Source organism: Plenodomus lingam (genome assembly GCF_022343315.1).
Source record: "Plenodomus lingam strain CAN1 chromosome Unknown contig_18, whole genome shotgun sequence".
Lineage (NCBI taxonomy): Eukaryota > Fungi > Ascomycota > Dothideomycetes > Pleosporales > Leptosphaeriaceae > Plenodomus > Plenodomus lingam.
The window spans coordinates 127671-144055 of NW_027093935.1; the positions used below are offsets into that span (position 1 = coordinate 127671).

A 16385-nucleotide genomic window follows, 5' to 3' on the forward strand; every position below is an offset into this window, starting at 1 on the left:
CCTGCTGCTGTTGAATGTATTGCATGGCAGATGAGATTATAAAAGCGATAATAATCTAACTTTGCTACCTTCTTTGCTACATGTACGAATACCCAAGGTAGCAAATAGGGTTTGCTGTTTGTCCTAAGACAACGTGGAAGACCCGGCTGATACATTCTGATTTTAGACGGAACGGAAGCTAGTAGAAACTAATAAATTCACCACCATAAGCCGGGCCGCCTTGATGACTGCTAAAAATGTTGGTGGATACTGCATAGGACCCTTCTCACTGCTTATACTTCTTCAACATCTAATACTACTAACGCACACACTAACGGCCTATTACAACTACTCCTTGCGCTTCATAGACTAGTTCAACAACATGTTGCAAACCCCTAAACACGCCTTGTGAATTCTTAACAACTTCTTAGGCTTTATATGCTCAGTACCTTTTACATAACTCTGCTCTTCCTCAGCTTCTCGTTTATTTTATCTTCTTCGTCTGCCTCTTCCCGCTGTAACCCCCATTCTAACTGTCAGGCCAACGCTTCCTATGCTTCCTGCTGCCAGTGTGTAGGCCGATATCCAGGTCTCTTCCATGTATGCTTCTTCCGCTTGAGTGCAAATTCATCAACATCTACTGCCATGACCTCCCATGCTTAATATGTGCTAGCATCCTTGTCCCTGTATAGCTCCAATGGCTAGAACCGTGTCCGGTGCTTTTTCTCTATTCTTCAAATTGCTTTTAACAGCACAGGCGTCCTCACGCCCACAAAATGCAACAGCTACTGCGTCTACTCTAACCCATGACAAGTTTTAGTTGGAAATTGTGCGCAGGTAACTCCAAGGTATTAGTACCGGGTAGCTACAGCGGCCAGGGAGGAACACGGTTCTTCTATATGGTAGGGTCTGTTCACCAAAAACGTGACAATTTACTGCTCTTATAATGTACTATATTCCCGCGCATGTGACCACAATTATAATCAGTGCTGCTTACCTTCATCTGTGGAGGTATGCTTACAATGTTTGCTAGGATTTTGACAGCACACATTTTATCGTTCGTATGCAAGGTCCTCTACGTCCCACATAAGCAGACTACTAGTGTTGCAAATTCTAGTAGCGCTGATAAACTATTTAAGAGCGTATATATATGGATTATAGATCTATAAGGATTTACATATGGAGACCGCTTCTCCTCTTTATCTCCTCGCTCGCATTGTTTCGCCTCTGCAATTCTCTTTCTCCATACTTCCGATAGTCTGATCTATTATAGGTTTTAACATCTCTCCTCGTATAACATCTACCTCAACGCAAGCCGCATACGTTCTTCGTGTACATTATCGACATGAAGCTTGTGTAAGAAGATGGATTCAAAAACTATCAAAGCTCTGCTAACCTCTCGATTCATAGAATCGTCCTTGCCATCACTGCCGCAGTTACTTATGGTCAAGTGGCTGAACCAAAACTTAAATACTGTGGTCCTGGTAGTTACTGCGAGTGTCACTACGCGCAATTCGATCCTTTTACCGGTAAAGTACGAGATAAATATCAACGATGTTGGGCACACTTAGGACGTGCGCAGGCAGATGGTGGCTTAAAGCAGTTGTTGTGTACCCCTGGTTCGAACAATCCAAGGCATCCAGGCTGCCCTTGGACTTGGCGAGACGGGATCTACTTATATACTCATTGTATCACGATTGGCACTCGCCACCAGCGAGACGCTTGCTATCCCCTTCCTGCACCGAGAGCAGATCTGCTGGACACTAGCTCTTAGGTATAGCCGCTCCATAGGCTGTTATCCTAGCAGCTACGGTATATACATATACTAAACTATTTGCTACTACCATATCTTACGCACAGTCACTAATTCTCTTGCTATTGCTAACATTGTCCTCCACTTGTAGTAACATACAATTCCTTTCAAATACAGCACCACAAACACTTGATATACCGGTACTACCGTAAGGCACCATTGTGGCGACGTGACCCCACCAACAGTTCCCCCGCAATCCTCCCCCTCCCCCTCCCTTTCCACAGCCTCAAAGCCAACCGAGACCCTTCGGCAATAGATTCGCATGCCGGCGTCAACGGAGATATCGTACCTAGTCTACACATCACTCGACTCTGATACGTCAATTCCCGGTCCACGGCTTAGAGTGTGTATATAAGCCAACACAAGGACGACTAATAACTACTCCACACTTTCCCCAACTTTTCCCAACGCCAATTGCACGACCTTGCAACACAATCGGCCTGTCCAGAAGCCATCATGTCTCCATTCGGCGCTCCCCCCAAGGCGGCATCTCTCCTCGACTTCCACCGCGTACTCTCGCCAACAGCCGGCGTGCGCGTCTCCCCGCTATGCCTCGGCGCCATGAACTTTGGTGATGCGTGGGAGGAGTCGATGGGCAAGTGCGACAAGAAGACGACGTTTGAGATCCTGGACTACTTTCACAAGATGGGTGGAAACTTCATCGATACGTAAGTCTCTTTCACACTGACCCGTCATTGCTTTTGGTATGCATGGGCTCAGCCCGCTTCTGCAATGCATGTCCCATCTTCCTTGAGACCAGGCAGACTGACGGACGAGAAACACAGGGCCAACAACTACCAAAACGAGGAGTCCGAGACCTGGATCGGTGAATGGATGAAAGAACGCGGTGTCCGTGACGAGATCGTGCTTGCTACAAAGTTCACAACTTGCTACCCCAACCCGAACAACTCACCTCGTCAACGCATCAACTACGCAGGAAACAGCACAAAGTCGCTCCGCATGTCGCTCGAGGCGTCGCTCAAGAAGCTCCAGACCGACTACATTGACCTGTTGTATGTCCACTGGTGGGACTTTACCACGTCCATTCCAGAGCTCATGCAGAGTCTCGACGCCGTGGTCAAGGCTGGCAAAGTACTCTACCTTGGTATCAGCGACACACCAGCCTGGGTAGTCAGCAAGGCAAACCAATGTACGTAGCCCCTTGTTCTACCTACCTATTCCCAACCTCCTCCCCACCCACCCTTATATCCCCAAGGAGAACTTCTACCCTCTTTTACTGACATGCATGCCCCATGAACACAGACGCCCGCGACCACGGCCTCCGCCCCTTCTCCGTCTACCAAGGACGCTGGTCAGCCGCGGAACGTGATTTTGAGCGAGAAATCCTACCCATGGCGCGATCAGAAGAAATGGCCCTCTGCCCCTGGGGCAGTCTCGGCGGCGGCAACTTCACCACCGAAGCCAAGCGGGCGGCCAACGAGCGCGGCCGCAACTTTGGCCCCGCCTCGCAAAAACACATTGCCGTGTCCAAGGTGCTCGAGAGCCTGGCCAAGTCCAAAGCCACGCAAATCACCAGTGTCGCACTCGCCTACGTTCGCCACAAGTATCCCCATGTCTACCCGATTGTGGGCGGGCGCAAGATTGAACACCTCCAGGGTAACATTGAGGCCCTCGCGTTGACGCTAACGGATGAGGACATTGAGGAAATCGAGGCCGCGGTCCCGTTTGAGATTGGCTTTCCCATGAACTTTTTGTTCGAGTTTGGCGGGGCCCGGTATCGTAGCGACATGACGAGTTCGGATGTGGGCCTGTTGAGGCTTGCGGGCTCGTTGGATAGTGTGCCGCATGCGCAGGGTCCGAGACCGCATGGGTTGCATGGGTTTGGGGGGAATTAAGTGTGGATGTGTGGGTGGGTGAGTGATGATGTGGAACAAGAAAGAGGGAGAGGGGAGAGGTTCAAGTGTAGAAAAGTTCGCGTGCAAGAATGATTGAGCAATGAATGAGGAAAAACAATCACTTACAACCTTTCCCCTTTGATGGATTCCAAGAAACATGAGAATTGTATATGAAATAGGTGAACTTGCCCTCTGTCAGCTTGTGATGCCTATATCCTATGCGTGAGGACAGTAGACAGCAGACAGCAGACAGTGCACAATAGAAAAGAAGACTAGAAGCATAATCTCGACATCATTGAGCATCACAGTCTTTTGCCATATATCCACGCCCGAATCCATCCACATGCATATTCATACCAATACTATTCATATCCATACCCATATCCATATTCACATTCGCATCAATCATCCGCGCTATTCCCCGCTCAGTTCAATCAAGCCAGCACCCTTCACTCCAATGCCAAACAGTGCCGTACAAACACCAATCAACCGCATTACCACGCCAAGCACAAGAAACCTCTCCTTACAAGAAATAATCCGCCACAGGCTTCTTAGCCGGCATGCCTCTAGAATCCTGCGGCGCCGCCTCAAACACCCTGTACCTCCGCCCCGGCCCATCGCGATTCCTCTGTTGAAACCCCCCTTCGCCGCCATAGCCAGACGTAGCGCCGACCAGAGAACTCAGCCTCCTGTCGCTGCCGCCGCCGCCGCCGCCACCGGCACCACCACCACCATTCGGTGGGCCGGCATTGGAACCCAAGATCCAGCCGCCACCACCGCCGCCTCGATCGCCATTACTTCTGCGCTGGAAGCCCGCGTTGGAACCATCCTCGCCGAGTTCAAGGATGGCGGCTACATTGCCGCAGCGGTAGCAGTAGTTGGGTGCCGACCACACAGTGACAATGGTCGAGTCGAACATTTCCTTGAAGCCCTCCATGACCAGCTGGTGGGCGCGCGCAATGAGACTGAGGTCGTTTCTGTGGTTGAACGTCTTGACAATGTCGGCGCCAAAGAGGAAGCCTGCGCCGCGCGGGGACAGGCCCCAGCCGTCGATTTCGTCGGGGTCGGACCAGAGGAGGTCGCACATGGCGCCTTCGTGGGGGACTTCTTGTTTGCGGTCGAGCAGGCGAATCTTGTCGACGCTGTCGACGAGCGGCGAGAGGCCGCCGTGGACGCAGAGAATGGCGCCTGTGTCGTTGCGGCTGGAGCCGTTGGAGGATGAGGTGGCGGCTGTGCCGGCGGGGCCGACGTGGGAAGGAGTGGGCGCGACGGGAGACGACGAGCCCATGTTTGCGCTTACTTGGGAGGCGGCGCTGGACTGCGAGTCTGAATTTCGGGCGTAGCGGTACATGATTTCGCCATTTGCGTTGAGCGTTTCGATTTCAATGTCTTGGTCGCTGTCGGGCATGCTTTCGAGATTGCTAGATTCGGCAATGGGGCCATCGGTGGGCTGGAGAGAAGTGGCGGCGCCTTGGACGAGTGCACCGAGGGCGAGGTAGTCGAAGACGTCGCAGCAGTGTCTGTGATGGAGGAGGTGAGAGGTTAGCTGTCTGACTTGGGCGCATGGATGGAAACGTGGGGAGTAGCTACCTCCAGACATTGGCGCTGCCATATTTCCGCAAACATTCGTCGTAGAATCCATAGACTGTCGTAATCTGCCGTGACTCGTGATTGCCTCTGATGAGCGTTATGCGGTCTGGGTATCGGACTTTGAGGCAGAGGAGGAGGAGAAAGGACTCGAGCGAGTAGAAGCCACGGTCAACAAAGTCGCCTATGGTATACGGCAGTCAGTGGAAAAGGGGTTGGACTCATGGGCTCGGATGATTTGCCCACCCATGAACAGATAGTTTGTGTCTGGAACGTCTCCCCCGACCCGAAATAGTTCCATGAGATCATGAAACTGGCCATGGATATCCCCGCATATCTGAGTAGAGTGTCAATCTTGATCAGCTGGGTCTACGACCAACACCACGACCCTGATCAGGCTGTACATACCGTCACGGGGGCATCTACACCCACCACGTTGCCCTCCTCTATCAGCAGCTCTCGTGCCTTGTAACACAGCTCGCGGACCTGGTTCTCGGGGATGGGCCGACATGCGCGCAGCTGCTGGATCGCCCTGTAAGCAATAGGTTGTTAGTACAAGATGTCGGGGTGGGGAGGACGGTCGTGGGATAGGCGGGTGGCTGGGTGGATAGGTGGGTAGATAGATGGGGTAAGACGGACTTGTCGAGGTCGCTACCGCCAATGCTCATGACGGCGGGTTGCGATGTCGACCGGTGGGCGGACAAGGCAACACGGAGCCGTCTGTTGGGCAATGGGAGCCCGTCTAAAAGGTGTCTAAAAGGTGGTTTGGGTGGATGTTGTGGGGGAAGGTTGAATGCGCAAGTCGTCGGGTGTTGGTGGTCGCGAAACAAAGCTCCGAGGCATCTGAGGCGGTGCTCGGGCGGCGGTGCCGGGATCACACGTCCCTCTACTCCTACTTCACTCCACCAAAAGTCTGCTCAGTGGCCACCACCTCGTAAACCCCCGCGCCCCGTCCACCACCGGACGTAACGTACACACTGTTCGAGACTTCCCAATTGGCATGGTATGTGTAATTCTGATCTTGTTCTGGGGACTTTTCATGTCCTTGTATCTCCTACTCGCATGACTGACAGTTCACTCCATCACCAGGTCAAGGGATGCGCCTGCAATTCTCCCAGACCCAATCATCACACCATTCCATGCCACAGGACTCGACACACACGACACAATGCCTCCACACCTGCATCCGCGCTCTCGCATGACGACTTCCCTCTTCACAACCACACTCATGGTCTCCTTCCTCGTCGTCGCGGCGCCCCATCTCATACCCTGCCCTGTGGACCCGCGCACACTTGCCGACTCTGCAGATCCCACGGGCGAGAACCGGCGGCGGCGGCGGCGGAGACGACGGATTGTAGAAACGGAAGAGAGGGAGGGGTGTACGGATGGACAAAGTGACGAGCAGAGGCAGAGACAGAGATGGGCGTTGGAGGAGAAGCTGAGCGCACGGAGGGAGTGTCCGGTGCCAAAACCTGGTGGGCTGATTGGTACGGTGTTGGGGGTCGGGGAGGAGCGAGGGAAGGAGGAGGAAGAGGAGGAGAAGGAGAGATTGGGGATTATGCAGAGGGTGGAGAAGGTGGTGTGTAGGTCTTGGGGCAAGGGCGATGATCCATGACATGACGGGACATGAGATGGTTATACACAATACGAGGAAGAACGCAAGAGGTATCCAACACACTGAAATTACACAATAAGAGGAAGAAATCAAGACTCTTCCAATGCACAAGAATTGATTACAACCCTGTGTCTATCATGTTTCTCGTCTCTATTGAACCTGAATTTTCCCTTTTCTTCATGACCGTAGCCCTCGTCTCCCTTGCCCAAGTCTACAACATGACCATGGCCCTCGTCTCCCTTGCCCAAGTCTACAACATGACCATGGCCCTCGTCTCCCTTGCCCAAGTCTACAACATGACCATGGCCCTCGTCTCCCTTGCCCAAGTCTACAACATGACCATGGCCCTCGTCTCCCTTGCCCAAGTCTACAACATGACCATAGCCCTCGTCTCCCCATGCCCAAACCCAAGAGTACGACTGTATAACTTCCCCCCCCCCCATCTCAGACGTGATTTTTTAATAATCTCTCAATATCCTCGAGGTCGTCTGGGCTGTCAATCTCAATGATGCGGCCTACTTCGCTCGTGTTGCGCATGAGTTCCTTTGCGCCGGCGTAGAGCATCTTGACTTCGCTGTTGCATGTGATGGGGAGGTAGTAGAGCATGACGTAGGGGACGGAGAGGCGTCCAGAGTCCTGTTTGTAGGGTGGGAGAGAGATTGTTAGTGGCGCTGTTGTGGTGGGTTGGGTGGAGTGTATTTTGAAGTGTCAAGGCGAAGAAAGGCAAAGTTTGGAGGGAGGGTAGAGTGTTTGGAGGGAGGGTAGAGTGTTTGGAGGGAGGGTAGAGTGTTTGGAGGGAGGGTAGAGTGTTTGGAGGGAGGGTAGAGTGTTTGGAGGGAGGATGATAAGAACCAAAAAAAAAAAAGACCTACGAGGGTGAGCGGATAACTCAGTAGCACAAAGCGCGGCGCATGATCTGGCAGCTCATCTGCCAGACTCTCTACATCGGCGTAGACCTCATCGTCCACCGCCCGTATCTCCAGCGTCTTCTTGTCGATTTCGTCTGGGGGCCGCGCAAGGGGGGCATCACATCAGCGCGCATTCGATTTCCCTCTCCTATCCACCACGGCTTGAACTGGGAAACAAACAAGAGGGCGTGCTCAGCCGGGGCTTATGGTGGTGGATAACAAGCCCGACTGTGGGTGCGGACGCGGGTCATGGGGGTGCATGGGTGAAGGAGCGTACATATGACAGCCTGGGGGTCCTGCGCGCGACTGGTGCCCAGGCGAAATTTCCGTAGCTTGGTCTTTGTTTCGTCGGAGAAGGTGTAGAGGCGGGCTTCGGATGACTAGGTGTTTTGTATTGTTGGCTTGACTGTTCAGCTCGCATGTTCGGGGTGTTTTCTCTCTCTCTCTCCCTATGCCAACTCTACAGCTAGCATGTTCGGGGTGTTTTCTCTCTCTCTCTCTCTCCCTATGCCAACTCTACAGCTAGCATGTTCGGGGTGTTTTCTCTCTCTCTCCCTCCCTATGCCAACTCTACAGCCAGCAACAAGACAAAGTGCATGCGCGAATGAGGGGTAGATTTGCTATGGAGAGGGGTGAAGGAGTAGGGAAACATACCATGGTGACAGGCAAACAAGGTCGCTACCTGGATAGAGCACTCTACCTAGTACTCTACAACAGTTACAAGAAGATGGTGGTCCAAGGTTCGGCGCCGCTGTTTTCCCAGTCTTTCATAGGAGGCGGGAAAAGGTGGTTGTGGTGGGGATGGGGTTGTCACCTGGCTAGGGCTGAAGCCTGAGGCAGACATACTCTTAGCACAGTGTGTGTGTGGCTGGGTAAGCGCGGGGCTGAGATTCAATGTTGCGTGCCGCCTGCACGATCGGATCCCGCTAACACAGACGCTAGTGGAAGTGTCATGTGTTCCCTTCCTTTCCCCCCCCCCCCCTCCTCTCCTGTATTAGCTCTTGTCCTGGCATTCTTCTTTTTCTTCTTTGCCAATTCGGCGAAATTCCACGTGTCTGGAAATATCACGTTTCCTTTTTTCAAGCCTTGGGGTTAGATGTTTGCGCGGCTCCATCAGGTTGTGAGACATCTGTCACGTCCAGCCCCAGGTCACACGCATACATCGGCAGCGGCGCGATTCCGTCCAGGATCGTTTACGTCATTAAGCATGGCGGCATCGCAGCAGAAGAGTTTGATTCACACGGCCGCGTGTTTGATCATTGGAGATGAGGTTTTGGGAGGAAAGGTGAGTTTGAAGTTGGTTCCCTATTCGGTTGCATTCCAATTGCAATTCCTATAGAACGGCAGCATGTCTGGTTATGGAAGAGAATGGCTGACGAGCAAATCATAGACGGTCGACACCAATTCGGTCAGTAGCCCATCCACTGTGCACGCACCAGACATCAACAACAGCAAGACGACTAAAGTATCCAGGCCTACTTTGCAAAATGGTGTTTTTCACTTGGGATCAATCTACGCAGAATAGAAGTCATAGCCGACGACGAAGGCGAAATCATCGAGGCTGTGCGACGCATGTCGACCCATTACGACATGGTGGTCACGTCTGGTGGCATTGGTCCTACGTGGGTTGCTACGGCCCGTTGGCCATGCCCTGCAGTTTGTAGTTGCTGACTTTGTGGCGCTCAGGCATGACGATATTACGTACCAATCGATAGCCAAGGCGTTTGGCCTGCCGTTGAAACTGCACAAGGCCGCCTTTGAGCGAATGAAGGCGCTCTCGAAGCCGCACAAGTCGCAGCCAGACTTTGACTGGAATGTCGAGTCGGCTGCGCTCAAGGCCAAGAGGCGCATGGTGGAGTTGCCGATTGACGACAAGGTAGCGGACGAGGACCAGGTGATTTTTGTAGACGAATCGCTGTGGGTGCCTGTGAGCTGTGTGAATGGCAATGTTCACATCTTACCGGGCGTGCCTCGGCTGTTTGAGGCCATGATGGAGGGACTGAAACCCCGCATCTTGCCTCGCCTGACGGATCCCGAGGGCAAAGGGGTGCTGCGGATCCTCATCTCGACCCCGATGGCGGAGAGTGCGGTGGCTGGTTATCTGACGGAGCTGGCAGCCAAGGTGGAAGGGCGGGGGGTCAAGGTGGGGAGTTATCCACGGTGGGGCAAGGATCACAACACGGTGACGCTTGTTGGTCGCGATGTCGAGTACATGGAGAGTCTTGTGCCCGAGGTTGCGAAGGCGGTTCAGGGGCGGCGGGTAGCGGTGGAGGGGGAAGACGATGCGGATACGTCTGACAAGGAGTCGTAGCGAGTAGGAAGGAAAAGAAGGGAAGAATGAAAGAAGATGAAGATCAAGCCATGTGATGCGGGTTGGGATGGGAGGTGTTGATTGGTAGCCTTTTGAAGATGTAGTGTCAGCCTGATGTGGTGGAAGGAGAGAGAGAGAGAGAGAGAGAGAGACAAAGACCGAGAAAGAGGGCAAAAGGGCTTGGATCCCGATACAGTATGAGCTTCCCCTCCAACCTTGGAAGGTTGGGTTGGGTTGGGTTGGGTCAGGGGCTTCTCGAATCTCGGTAGAAGATTTGAATTGGGCTTTTGTTTCTTGCTAGGCCAAGGCCAGCCCAAGCCGTGGCTAATTTGCATTCATCGCCCGCTTAGGCCCCCGAAGCAGAGTGCATGTGCATGTTTGTGCAGGTGCAAGTGTGGGTGTGTGTTTATGTAAGTTGTGTGTGTGTGTTTATGTAAGTTGTGTGTGTGTGTGTTTATGTAAGTTGTGTGTGTGTGTGTTTATGTAAGTTGTGTGTGTGTGTTTATGTAAGTTGTGTGTGTGTGTGTGTTTATGTAAGTTGTGTGTGTGTGTGTGTGTGCGAGGGCAGGTGCGAGTACGGAGGATGAGGCAGCTGGCAAAGGGGTGGACGGGAGGAGGGGAGGGAAGATTGGGGATTGGCCAGAGGAGAGGGGGGCTACATGATGATACATTACAATCCAGGCCATACAGGTACTGTCTGTGCGTGTGCGTGTGTGTGTGTGTGTGTTAAGGGATTGGTGCATACAATGGGCCTGCAGGTAGGCTAGTCCTGCTTGGGTTACAACGTATTGTGTATGCTGGTGTGTGTTGCGGGAAGTAGGGGAAAGGGGGGGGGGGCCGCTAGGAGAAGTGGTTAGAGGGGTAGAGTTACAAGTGGGAGTGTGGTAGCGTGATGGTGGCAGAGTAATGGTGGTAGCGTGATGGTGGCAGAGTAATGGTGGTAGAGTAATGGTGGCAGAGTAATGGTGGTAGAGTAGAGTGGCAGAGTGGTGGAGTAGAGTGGCAGAGTGGTGGAGTAGAGTGGCAGAGTGGTGGAGAGCTGTGGGTGGACTGCCTTCCTTGCCTGCTTTGGCGCCCGCATGTGCAGACGGTCACATGTCACCTGGATGACTGGATGGGGCCAGGGGTTTGGACGGCATGGGTTGGGATGGGGGAATGGCCAAGAATGCAGAATGGGGTTGTCAACACCACCACGACTCAGTCTCCCACATGTCATGTTTCTCTTCTCTTTCTCTCCTCTTCAGTCCAAGTAGTCCAGAGTCTCTACTTGGGTAGGGCCTCACTTACTCACGCACTCGGTAAACAAAACATCGTTCAACCCCCCTTGTGAAGGGGCAAACGGCAAACGGGGCAAAGGCAGTGGTTTGCGCAATGGCATTCCTGCACCCCGTGCCACATGGCCCCCCGTCTCGGGCGCTGGGATCGCTGCAGAGTCCGTTGGAGCGGCGGGCTGCCAGGCACTAGTAGAGGGAGGGTAGTGGCCATGTCCTTGTCCTGTCTTGCACATTGCTTGTCTTGTATCTAGCACTCTACTCTAGAGTGGAGGAGAGCACCACATAGGGAGTATGGTACCCCAGCAGTTCGATGATGGGAGACGGATAGACTCTATACCACCATCTAGTAGTAGATTCCAAAGCTGCCTCTGTCGACGGGCCGAGTCTTGACCTGCATCGCCATTGCCAGCCGGGTCCATGCTGGCTGTGATTGTATCTACCTACACAGCACTGTATACAGTCATGGATATATATATGGATATATATATAAATATATATACATGTGTGTGTAGGTAGAGTCTGGACAGTGTAGATATAGAGAGGGACATGCAACCATCACGCTCACTGCTTTGCTTGGGCCCTGTTCTTTCTCCTCCTCCTCCTCCTCCTCCTCCTCCTCCTCCTCTTCCTCCTCCTCCTCCTCCTCCTCTTCCCTTCCTGGCTTGCTGGGAGCGCAGGCCGCCTCCTGCACAGCGCTAAACAAACCAGTGGGTGCCCCCCCTCCTCCTCTCCCACCCCCCGTCGCTGTAGACGAGCTCCAAGCTCGTTTTTTTTTTTGCTTGTCGTGGACCGTGTCGTGAACCTGCTTTCCCGTCTGGCTCGTGAGGAGTTGGCCTTGTCTTTTGCCTCTCTCCAATCCGCCTTCTTACGCGCTTTCTCCTGGCACATCTGTCGCTTTCTCGTCTCAAGCCAGCCAGCCAGCCAGTCAGCCAGCCAGCCAGCGTCTGTCGTTGTCATCGTCGTCGTCGCCGCCGCTGTCGTCGTCGCGGTTGTCGCTGTTGTCGTCGTCGTCGTCGTAGTCGCCTCGGGACTACTCTCTTTCTCCTCTACCTACCAACCGACCTAACCCTACCTACTACCTACCGACTGGCCTACCACCCGTCACCCATCACCCATCGCCATCCTCCATCCACCATCCACCCCCCCGATCACCACACACTCACTCCTTCCTTTGGTTCATTCATTGACGGGTGCATTGATTTGCCGGCCCTGCTGCGACATCGCATTTGTCACGAGAGCCTGCTGCTTGTCCTCGTGTTCTTGCCTGCCTGCCTGCCTGCCTGCCTGTCTGCCTGCCTCCCTCCCTTGATCGCCGCTGCCCCCCAAGGAAGACGAGCGAACCCTTCCCGCCTCCTCAATTGTCCGAGACTGGCGCGAGCGCTGGACCCTTTGCACACACACACACACACACACACACACCACACCACACCTCACCACACCGCACCGCACTGCACTGCACTGCACCGCTGCAACCACCCTCGACACCCGCCCCATCAGTCCTTCTTTCTCTCACACACACACCCGCACACATATATACAACCACACACACACACACACACACACACACACACACACACACACACACACACACAACCGCATACCCGCACACCTCCATCCCTTCCTAATCGCCGGATCATCAATCTTCCGCGACATCCTCCCTCACATCCACAATGGCATCAAAGGTGCGTCACCGCTCATTGCATTTCATCCATCCACATCCTCGCGCCCATCTACGCACGCATGCATCCAGGCCTGCATCCATTCCCTCGTTCTCTGTCCGCTTGCCTGCTTGCTCGCTCGCTCTCATCCCATCCCTCTCCCTCTCTCCCTCTCGCTGGCTCACTCAACTAACACGCGCGGCCCCAGTTTCTCCGAGAATACAAACTGGTCGTAGTCGGCGGCGGTGGCGTAGGAAAGTCGTGTTTGACCATCCAGCTGATCCAGAGCCACTTTGTAGACGAGTATGATCCAACCATTGAAGGTCAGTCTCTTCTCCCCCCCCCCCGTCCCGACCGGGCGCCTTTTGTGGAACGCTCGAGTAACCGTGTGCGCGCAGACTCGTACCGCAAACAGTGCGTCATCGACGACGAAGTTGCCCTGCTCGATGTCCTCGACACCGCCGGTCAGGAGGAGTACTCGGCGATGCGGGAGCAGTACATGCGCACGGGCGAGGGCTTCTTGCTCGTCTACTCGATAACCGACCGCCAGAGCTTCGAGGAAATCATGACGTTCCAGCAGCAAATCCTTCGCGTAAAGGACAAGGACTACTTCCCCATGATTGTCGTGGGCAACAAGTGCGATCTCGATGGAGAGAGGCAGGTGTCAACACAAGGTGCGTTTGTGCTCTCCGTTTGCGCCCCCCAACCGTCTCGTTGCGACCCGTCGCATTGCATCTATGTGAAGCTCGTATGCTGCGCAACCTGCTAACGTCTATCCAATCACAGAGGGCCAGGACCTCGCACGACAGTTTGGCTGCAAGTTCATCGAGACATCGGCCAAGTCGCGCATCAACGTCGACAACGCCTTCTACGACATTGTACGCGAAATCCGCAGATATAACAAGGAAATGTCTTCCTACTCGGGCGCCCCCCAGCAGGGCCAGAACGGCACGACGGGCATGAAGCAATTTGACCAAGAGGGCGAAGCAGAGAAGAAGGGATGCTGTGGCTGCGTAGTAATGTAAACAGGTTGGCACGTCGGGAATACTTTTTTTTTCATGTTCCTCACTCTTGCATTGTTGTCGCATGCACGTATGCATGCACGCGCCACAGAAGGGAAAGAGGGAGAGGGAGGAGGGAGAGGAAGCGGGAGAGGGGGAAAGAGGGAGAGGACAAGGAAGAAGGAGGAAGGACGGAGAAAGAGAGAAAGATACCTATACCACTTTTACCCATCTACTTTCACGCCCATTTCACCCTTACACTTGACCAGATTAGCAGTTTGGCTCTCTATTTTTTTCCATTTGTTTTCACGTTGTACTTTTTTCTTTCCTATCTCACTTTTAACTTTATGTTGTATTCCTTTCGCATGTTCATCTTGATGTTATCCCTCCGACCTCCTGGATGGTTTTTATTTTGATCTTTTTTTTTAAACCTCTTTTGATCTTGTACGTACGTTTATTACCTGGGCAGACGGTGGGCGGAGGGAAGGGGGAAACATGGGAGCCGGCGAGAATGAGACATGTACGGGATGGATACCCTTGTTGGACGTATAATTTGCCTTTGATCGCTGCTTTGTATGCCTTGCTCTTGCTGTCTGTTTTTGTGTTTTGCATTGCTCTTTCTTTGTCTTTTGACTTGTTTTGTGAGGTGTTTTGGTCTTTTGTGAGAGGGTCGTGTTGGACCTGATGGGTTCTTCGTGGTTGTTTTGTGTGGACATTGGAGGTGCATGTAACATTTCCGAATTCCACGCAATCAAGCCAATCAAATTACATAGTCTGGCCCCACTCTTGCGCTTTGTCTTGATGTGGAAGGAGGCAAGTTTCGAGTCGGACAAATAACATGTACACGCCTTGTATCCTCGTATACACGTGCACTCCCATCTACGCAAAGAGAAAGAAAACGGAAAGAGGGACAGGATTGGACATGGAAATATTCGTGTAATCACAATCACAAACATGGGAAATACAAAGCTTCCCCGCGTCCTCGCCCTGCCTTCCTTTCGCATCCCAGATTATCCGGAGGAAGCGCTGGCGTTGGATGCGAGGCCGCTTGCTGTTGTGGATGTAGGGGAAGAGGGAGGGCGGGAGAAGGAGAAGGAGAAGGAGGAGGAGGAGGAGGAGGAGGAGGAGGAGGAGGAGCAAAACCAAGATCAACCCCCATCCTCCACCACAAAAACAAGTCCAGTCACGCCGGCGATTGGGGTGGCAAGTATACTGTATGCCTGGCATCCCATGGCCTTGGCCGCATTTATGGATTTGGATGCTTGGTTTAGTGTGACGTGGAGTTTGATTCCGTCCGGTACTGCTATAACCAACACGCTGACATCTACTTGCCCTTCGACTCCGACTCCGACCTCGACAAGCACTTCAACACCCCGCCTGGAAATCGGCCGCATCGGCCCCAAAATCACCTTTGGCACCCTCTCCCCCTGCGGCTCCACCTGGTCCCTCATGCTCACCTATGACATGTCCACCTCGACATCCACCTCGACATCCACCTCGACATCCACCTCGACATCCACCTCGACATCCACCTCGACATCCACCTCGACATCCACCTCGACATCCACCTCGACATCCACCCCGACATCCACCCCGACATCCACCCCGACATCCACCCCGACATCCACCCCCCACCCCCGCGGCACCTGGCTCCCCAACCCCCAAGAAAGCATGCAAAACGAGCAGGACATGACGGACGCCTCGGCCGTCAACGCCCTCGCACAAGCCTGGATCGACGACTGTCTGGCACGGCGTGTGTGGGCGGCGGGCAAGGGGTGGAAGCATGGGTTTTGGGTCGAGTACGGCGGGGTGATTGATGTTTGGGGGGATGGGGTTCCCATGGTGCCTGGGTGGTTGTACGAGGGTGTGGATTTGGGGCGGTGTGCGTGGTGCAGGGTGATTTCCTCTTGTCCTCTTTCTCCTGCGTCTGCGTCTGCGTCTGCATCGCCCGCCCCCCTCCAACGCTGCGCTCGCTGCGGCACAGCAGCCTATTGCTCGCGCACCTGCCAGGCGGCCGACTGGCCCGCCCACAAATTCGTCTGTACAATGGGGTTGCAGGATCGGGGCCAGATGCTGCAGATGGCGGCGGCGAAGAGGGGCTTGTTGGGCTACGATGAGGAGAGGATGTTTGCGCGTGAGGGGGAGGGGTTGCAGAGTGTGAATTGTCATCTTAGAGAGGGGGTGGCGAAAAGGGTGATGCGGAGGGGGGAGGGTGTGGATGGGTAGGCCAAGAGTGTTGTAGGTATATGCTGTCAAGATGGACAGGTAGCAATACATCTGGCTAGTCGTCTCCATCACTAGCAAGCGGCATCTGAATTTGACATGTCGAGACAATCCGCTCTCATCCTCCATCCAGGCTACAGACGGGCAGCACACGCTACAT

General features: G+C 53.8%; 9 protein-coding genes across 9 annotated transcripts; 5 read left to right on the forward strand and 4 right to left on the reverse strand.

Annotated features, from left to right (window-relative positions):
* The first annotated feature begins 1942 nt into the window (after positions 1-1942).
* IAQ61_003512 (uncharacterized protein) lies at positions 1943-3876 on the forward strand. Its single transcript, XM_003836928.2, has 3 exons — positions 1943-2460; positions 2578-2942; positions 3056-3876. The coding sequence occupies exons 1-3, from the start codon at positions 2249-2251 to the stop codon at positions 3646-3648; spliced, it is 1170 nt and encodes a 389-aa protein (XP_003836976.1). The 5' UTR covers positions 1943-2248; the 3' UTR covers positions 3649-3876.
* A 295-nt stretch (positions 3877-4171) lies between these two features.
* IAQ61_003513 (uncharacterized protein) lies at positions 4172-5903 on the reverse strand (the record flags this gene model as incomplete). Its single annotated transcript, XM_003836929.2, has 5 exons — positions 4172-5168; positions 5239-5419; positions 5482-5572; positions 5644-5767; positions 5875-5903. 5 exons carry the CDS (start codon positions 5901-5903, stop codon positions 4172-4174), a joined length of 1422 nt encoding a protein of 473 aa, XP_003836977.2.
* A 500-nt stretch (positions 5904-6403) lies between these two features.
* On the forward strand, positions 6404-6850 carry IAQ61_003514 (uncharacterized protein; the record flags this gene model as incomplete). The annotated part of the gene is made up of 1 exon (XM_003836930.2): positions 6404-6850. The coding sequence occupies one exon, from the start codon at positions 6404-6406 to the stop codon at positions 6848-6850; it is 447 nt and encodes a 148-aa protein (XP_003836978.2).
* Positions 6851-6939: 89 nt separating this feature from the next.
* Positions 6940-7293, reverse strand: IAQ61_003515 (uncharacterized protein; the record flags this gene model as incomplete). Its single annotated transcript, XM_066095996.1, has 1 exon — positions 6940-7293. One exon carries the CDS (start codon positions 7291-7293, stop codon positions 6940-6942), a length of 354 nt encoding a protein of 117 aa, XP_065953872.1.
* Position 7294: 1 nt separating this feature from the next.
* Positions 7295-8719, reverse strand: IAQ61_003516 (uncharacterized protein; the record flags this gene model as incomplete). Its single annotated transcript, XM_066095997.1, has 4 exons — positions 8413-8719; positions 8036-8138; positions 7723-7853; positions 7295-7486 (listed from the first exon to the last, which is right to left on the reverse strand). Exons 1-4 carry the CDS (start codon positions 8413-8415, stop codon positions 7295-7297), a joined length of 429 nt encoding a protein of 142 aa, XP_065953873.1. The 5' UTR covers positions 8416-8719.
* A 17-nt stretch (positions 8720-8736) lies between these two features.
* IAQ61_003517 (uncharacterized protein) lies at positions 8737-10513 on the forward strand. Its single transcript, XM_003836932.2, has 4 exons — positions 8737-9043; positions 9149-9166; positions 9232-9380; positions 9445-10513. The coding sequence occupies exons 1-4, from the start codon at positions 8855-8857 to the stop codon at positions 10067-10069; spliced, it is 981 nt and encodes a 326-aa protein (XP_003836980.2). The 5' UTR covers positions 8737-8854; the 3' UTR covers positions 10070-10513.
* A 409-nt stretch (positions 10514-10922) lies between these two features.
* IAQ61_003518 (uncharacterized protein) lies at positions 10923-11285 on the reverse strand (the record flags this gene model as incomplete). Its single annotated transcript, XM_066095998.1, has 1 exon — positions 10923-11285. The coding sequence occupies one exon, from the start codon at positions 11283-11285 to the stop codon at positions 10923-10925; it is 363 nt and encodes a 120-aa protein (XP_065953874.1).
* Positions 11286-13013: 1728 nt separating this feature from the next.
* On the forward strand, positions 13014-14026 carry RAS1_1 (Ras GTPase; the record flags this gene model as incomplete). Its single annotated transcript, XM_066095999.1, has 4 exons — positions 13014-13025; positions 13210-13324; positions 13400-13675; positions 13788-14026. The coding sequence occupies 4 exons, from the start codon at positions 13014-13016 to the stop codon at positions 14024-14026; spliced, it is 642 nt and encodes a 213-aa protein (XP_065953875.1).
* A 930-nt stretch (positions 14027-14956) lies between these two features.
* IAQ61_003520 (uncharacterized protein) lies at positions 14957-16228 on the forward strand (the record flags this gene model as incomplete). Its single annotated transcript, XM_003836934.2, has 1 exon — positions 14957-16228. The coding sequence occupies one exon, from the start codon at positions 14957-14959 to the stop codon at positions 16226-16228; it is 1272 nt and encodes a 423-aa protein (XP_003836982.2).
* Between the last annotated feature and the right edge of the window lie 157 nt (positions 16229-16385).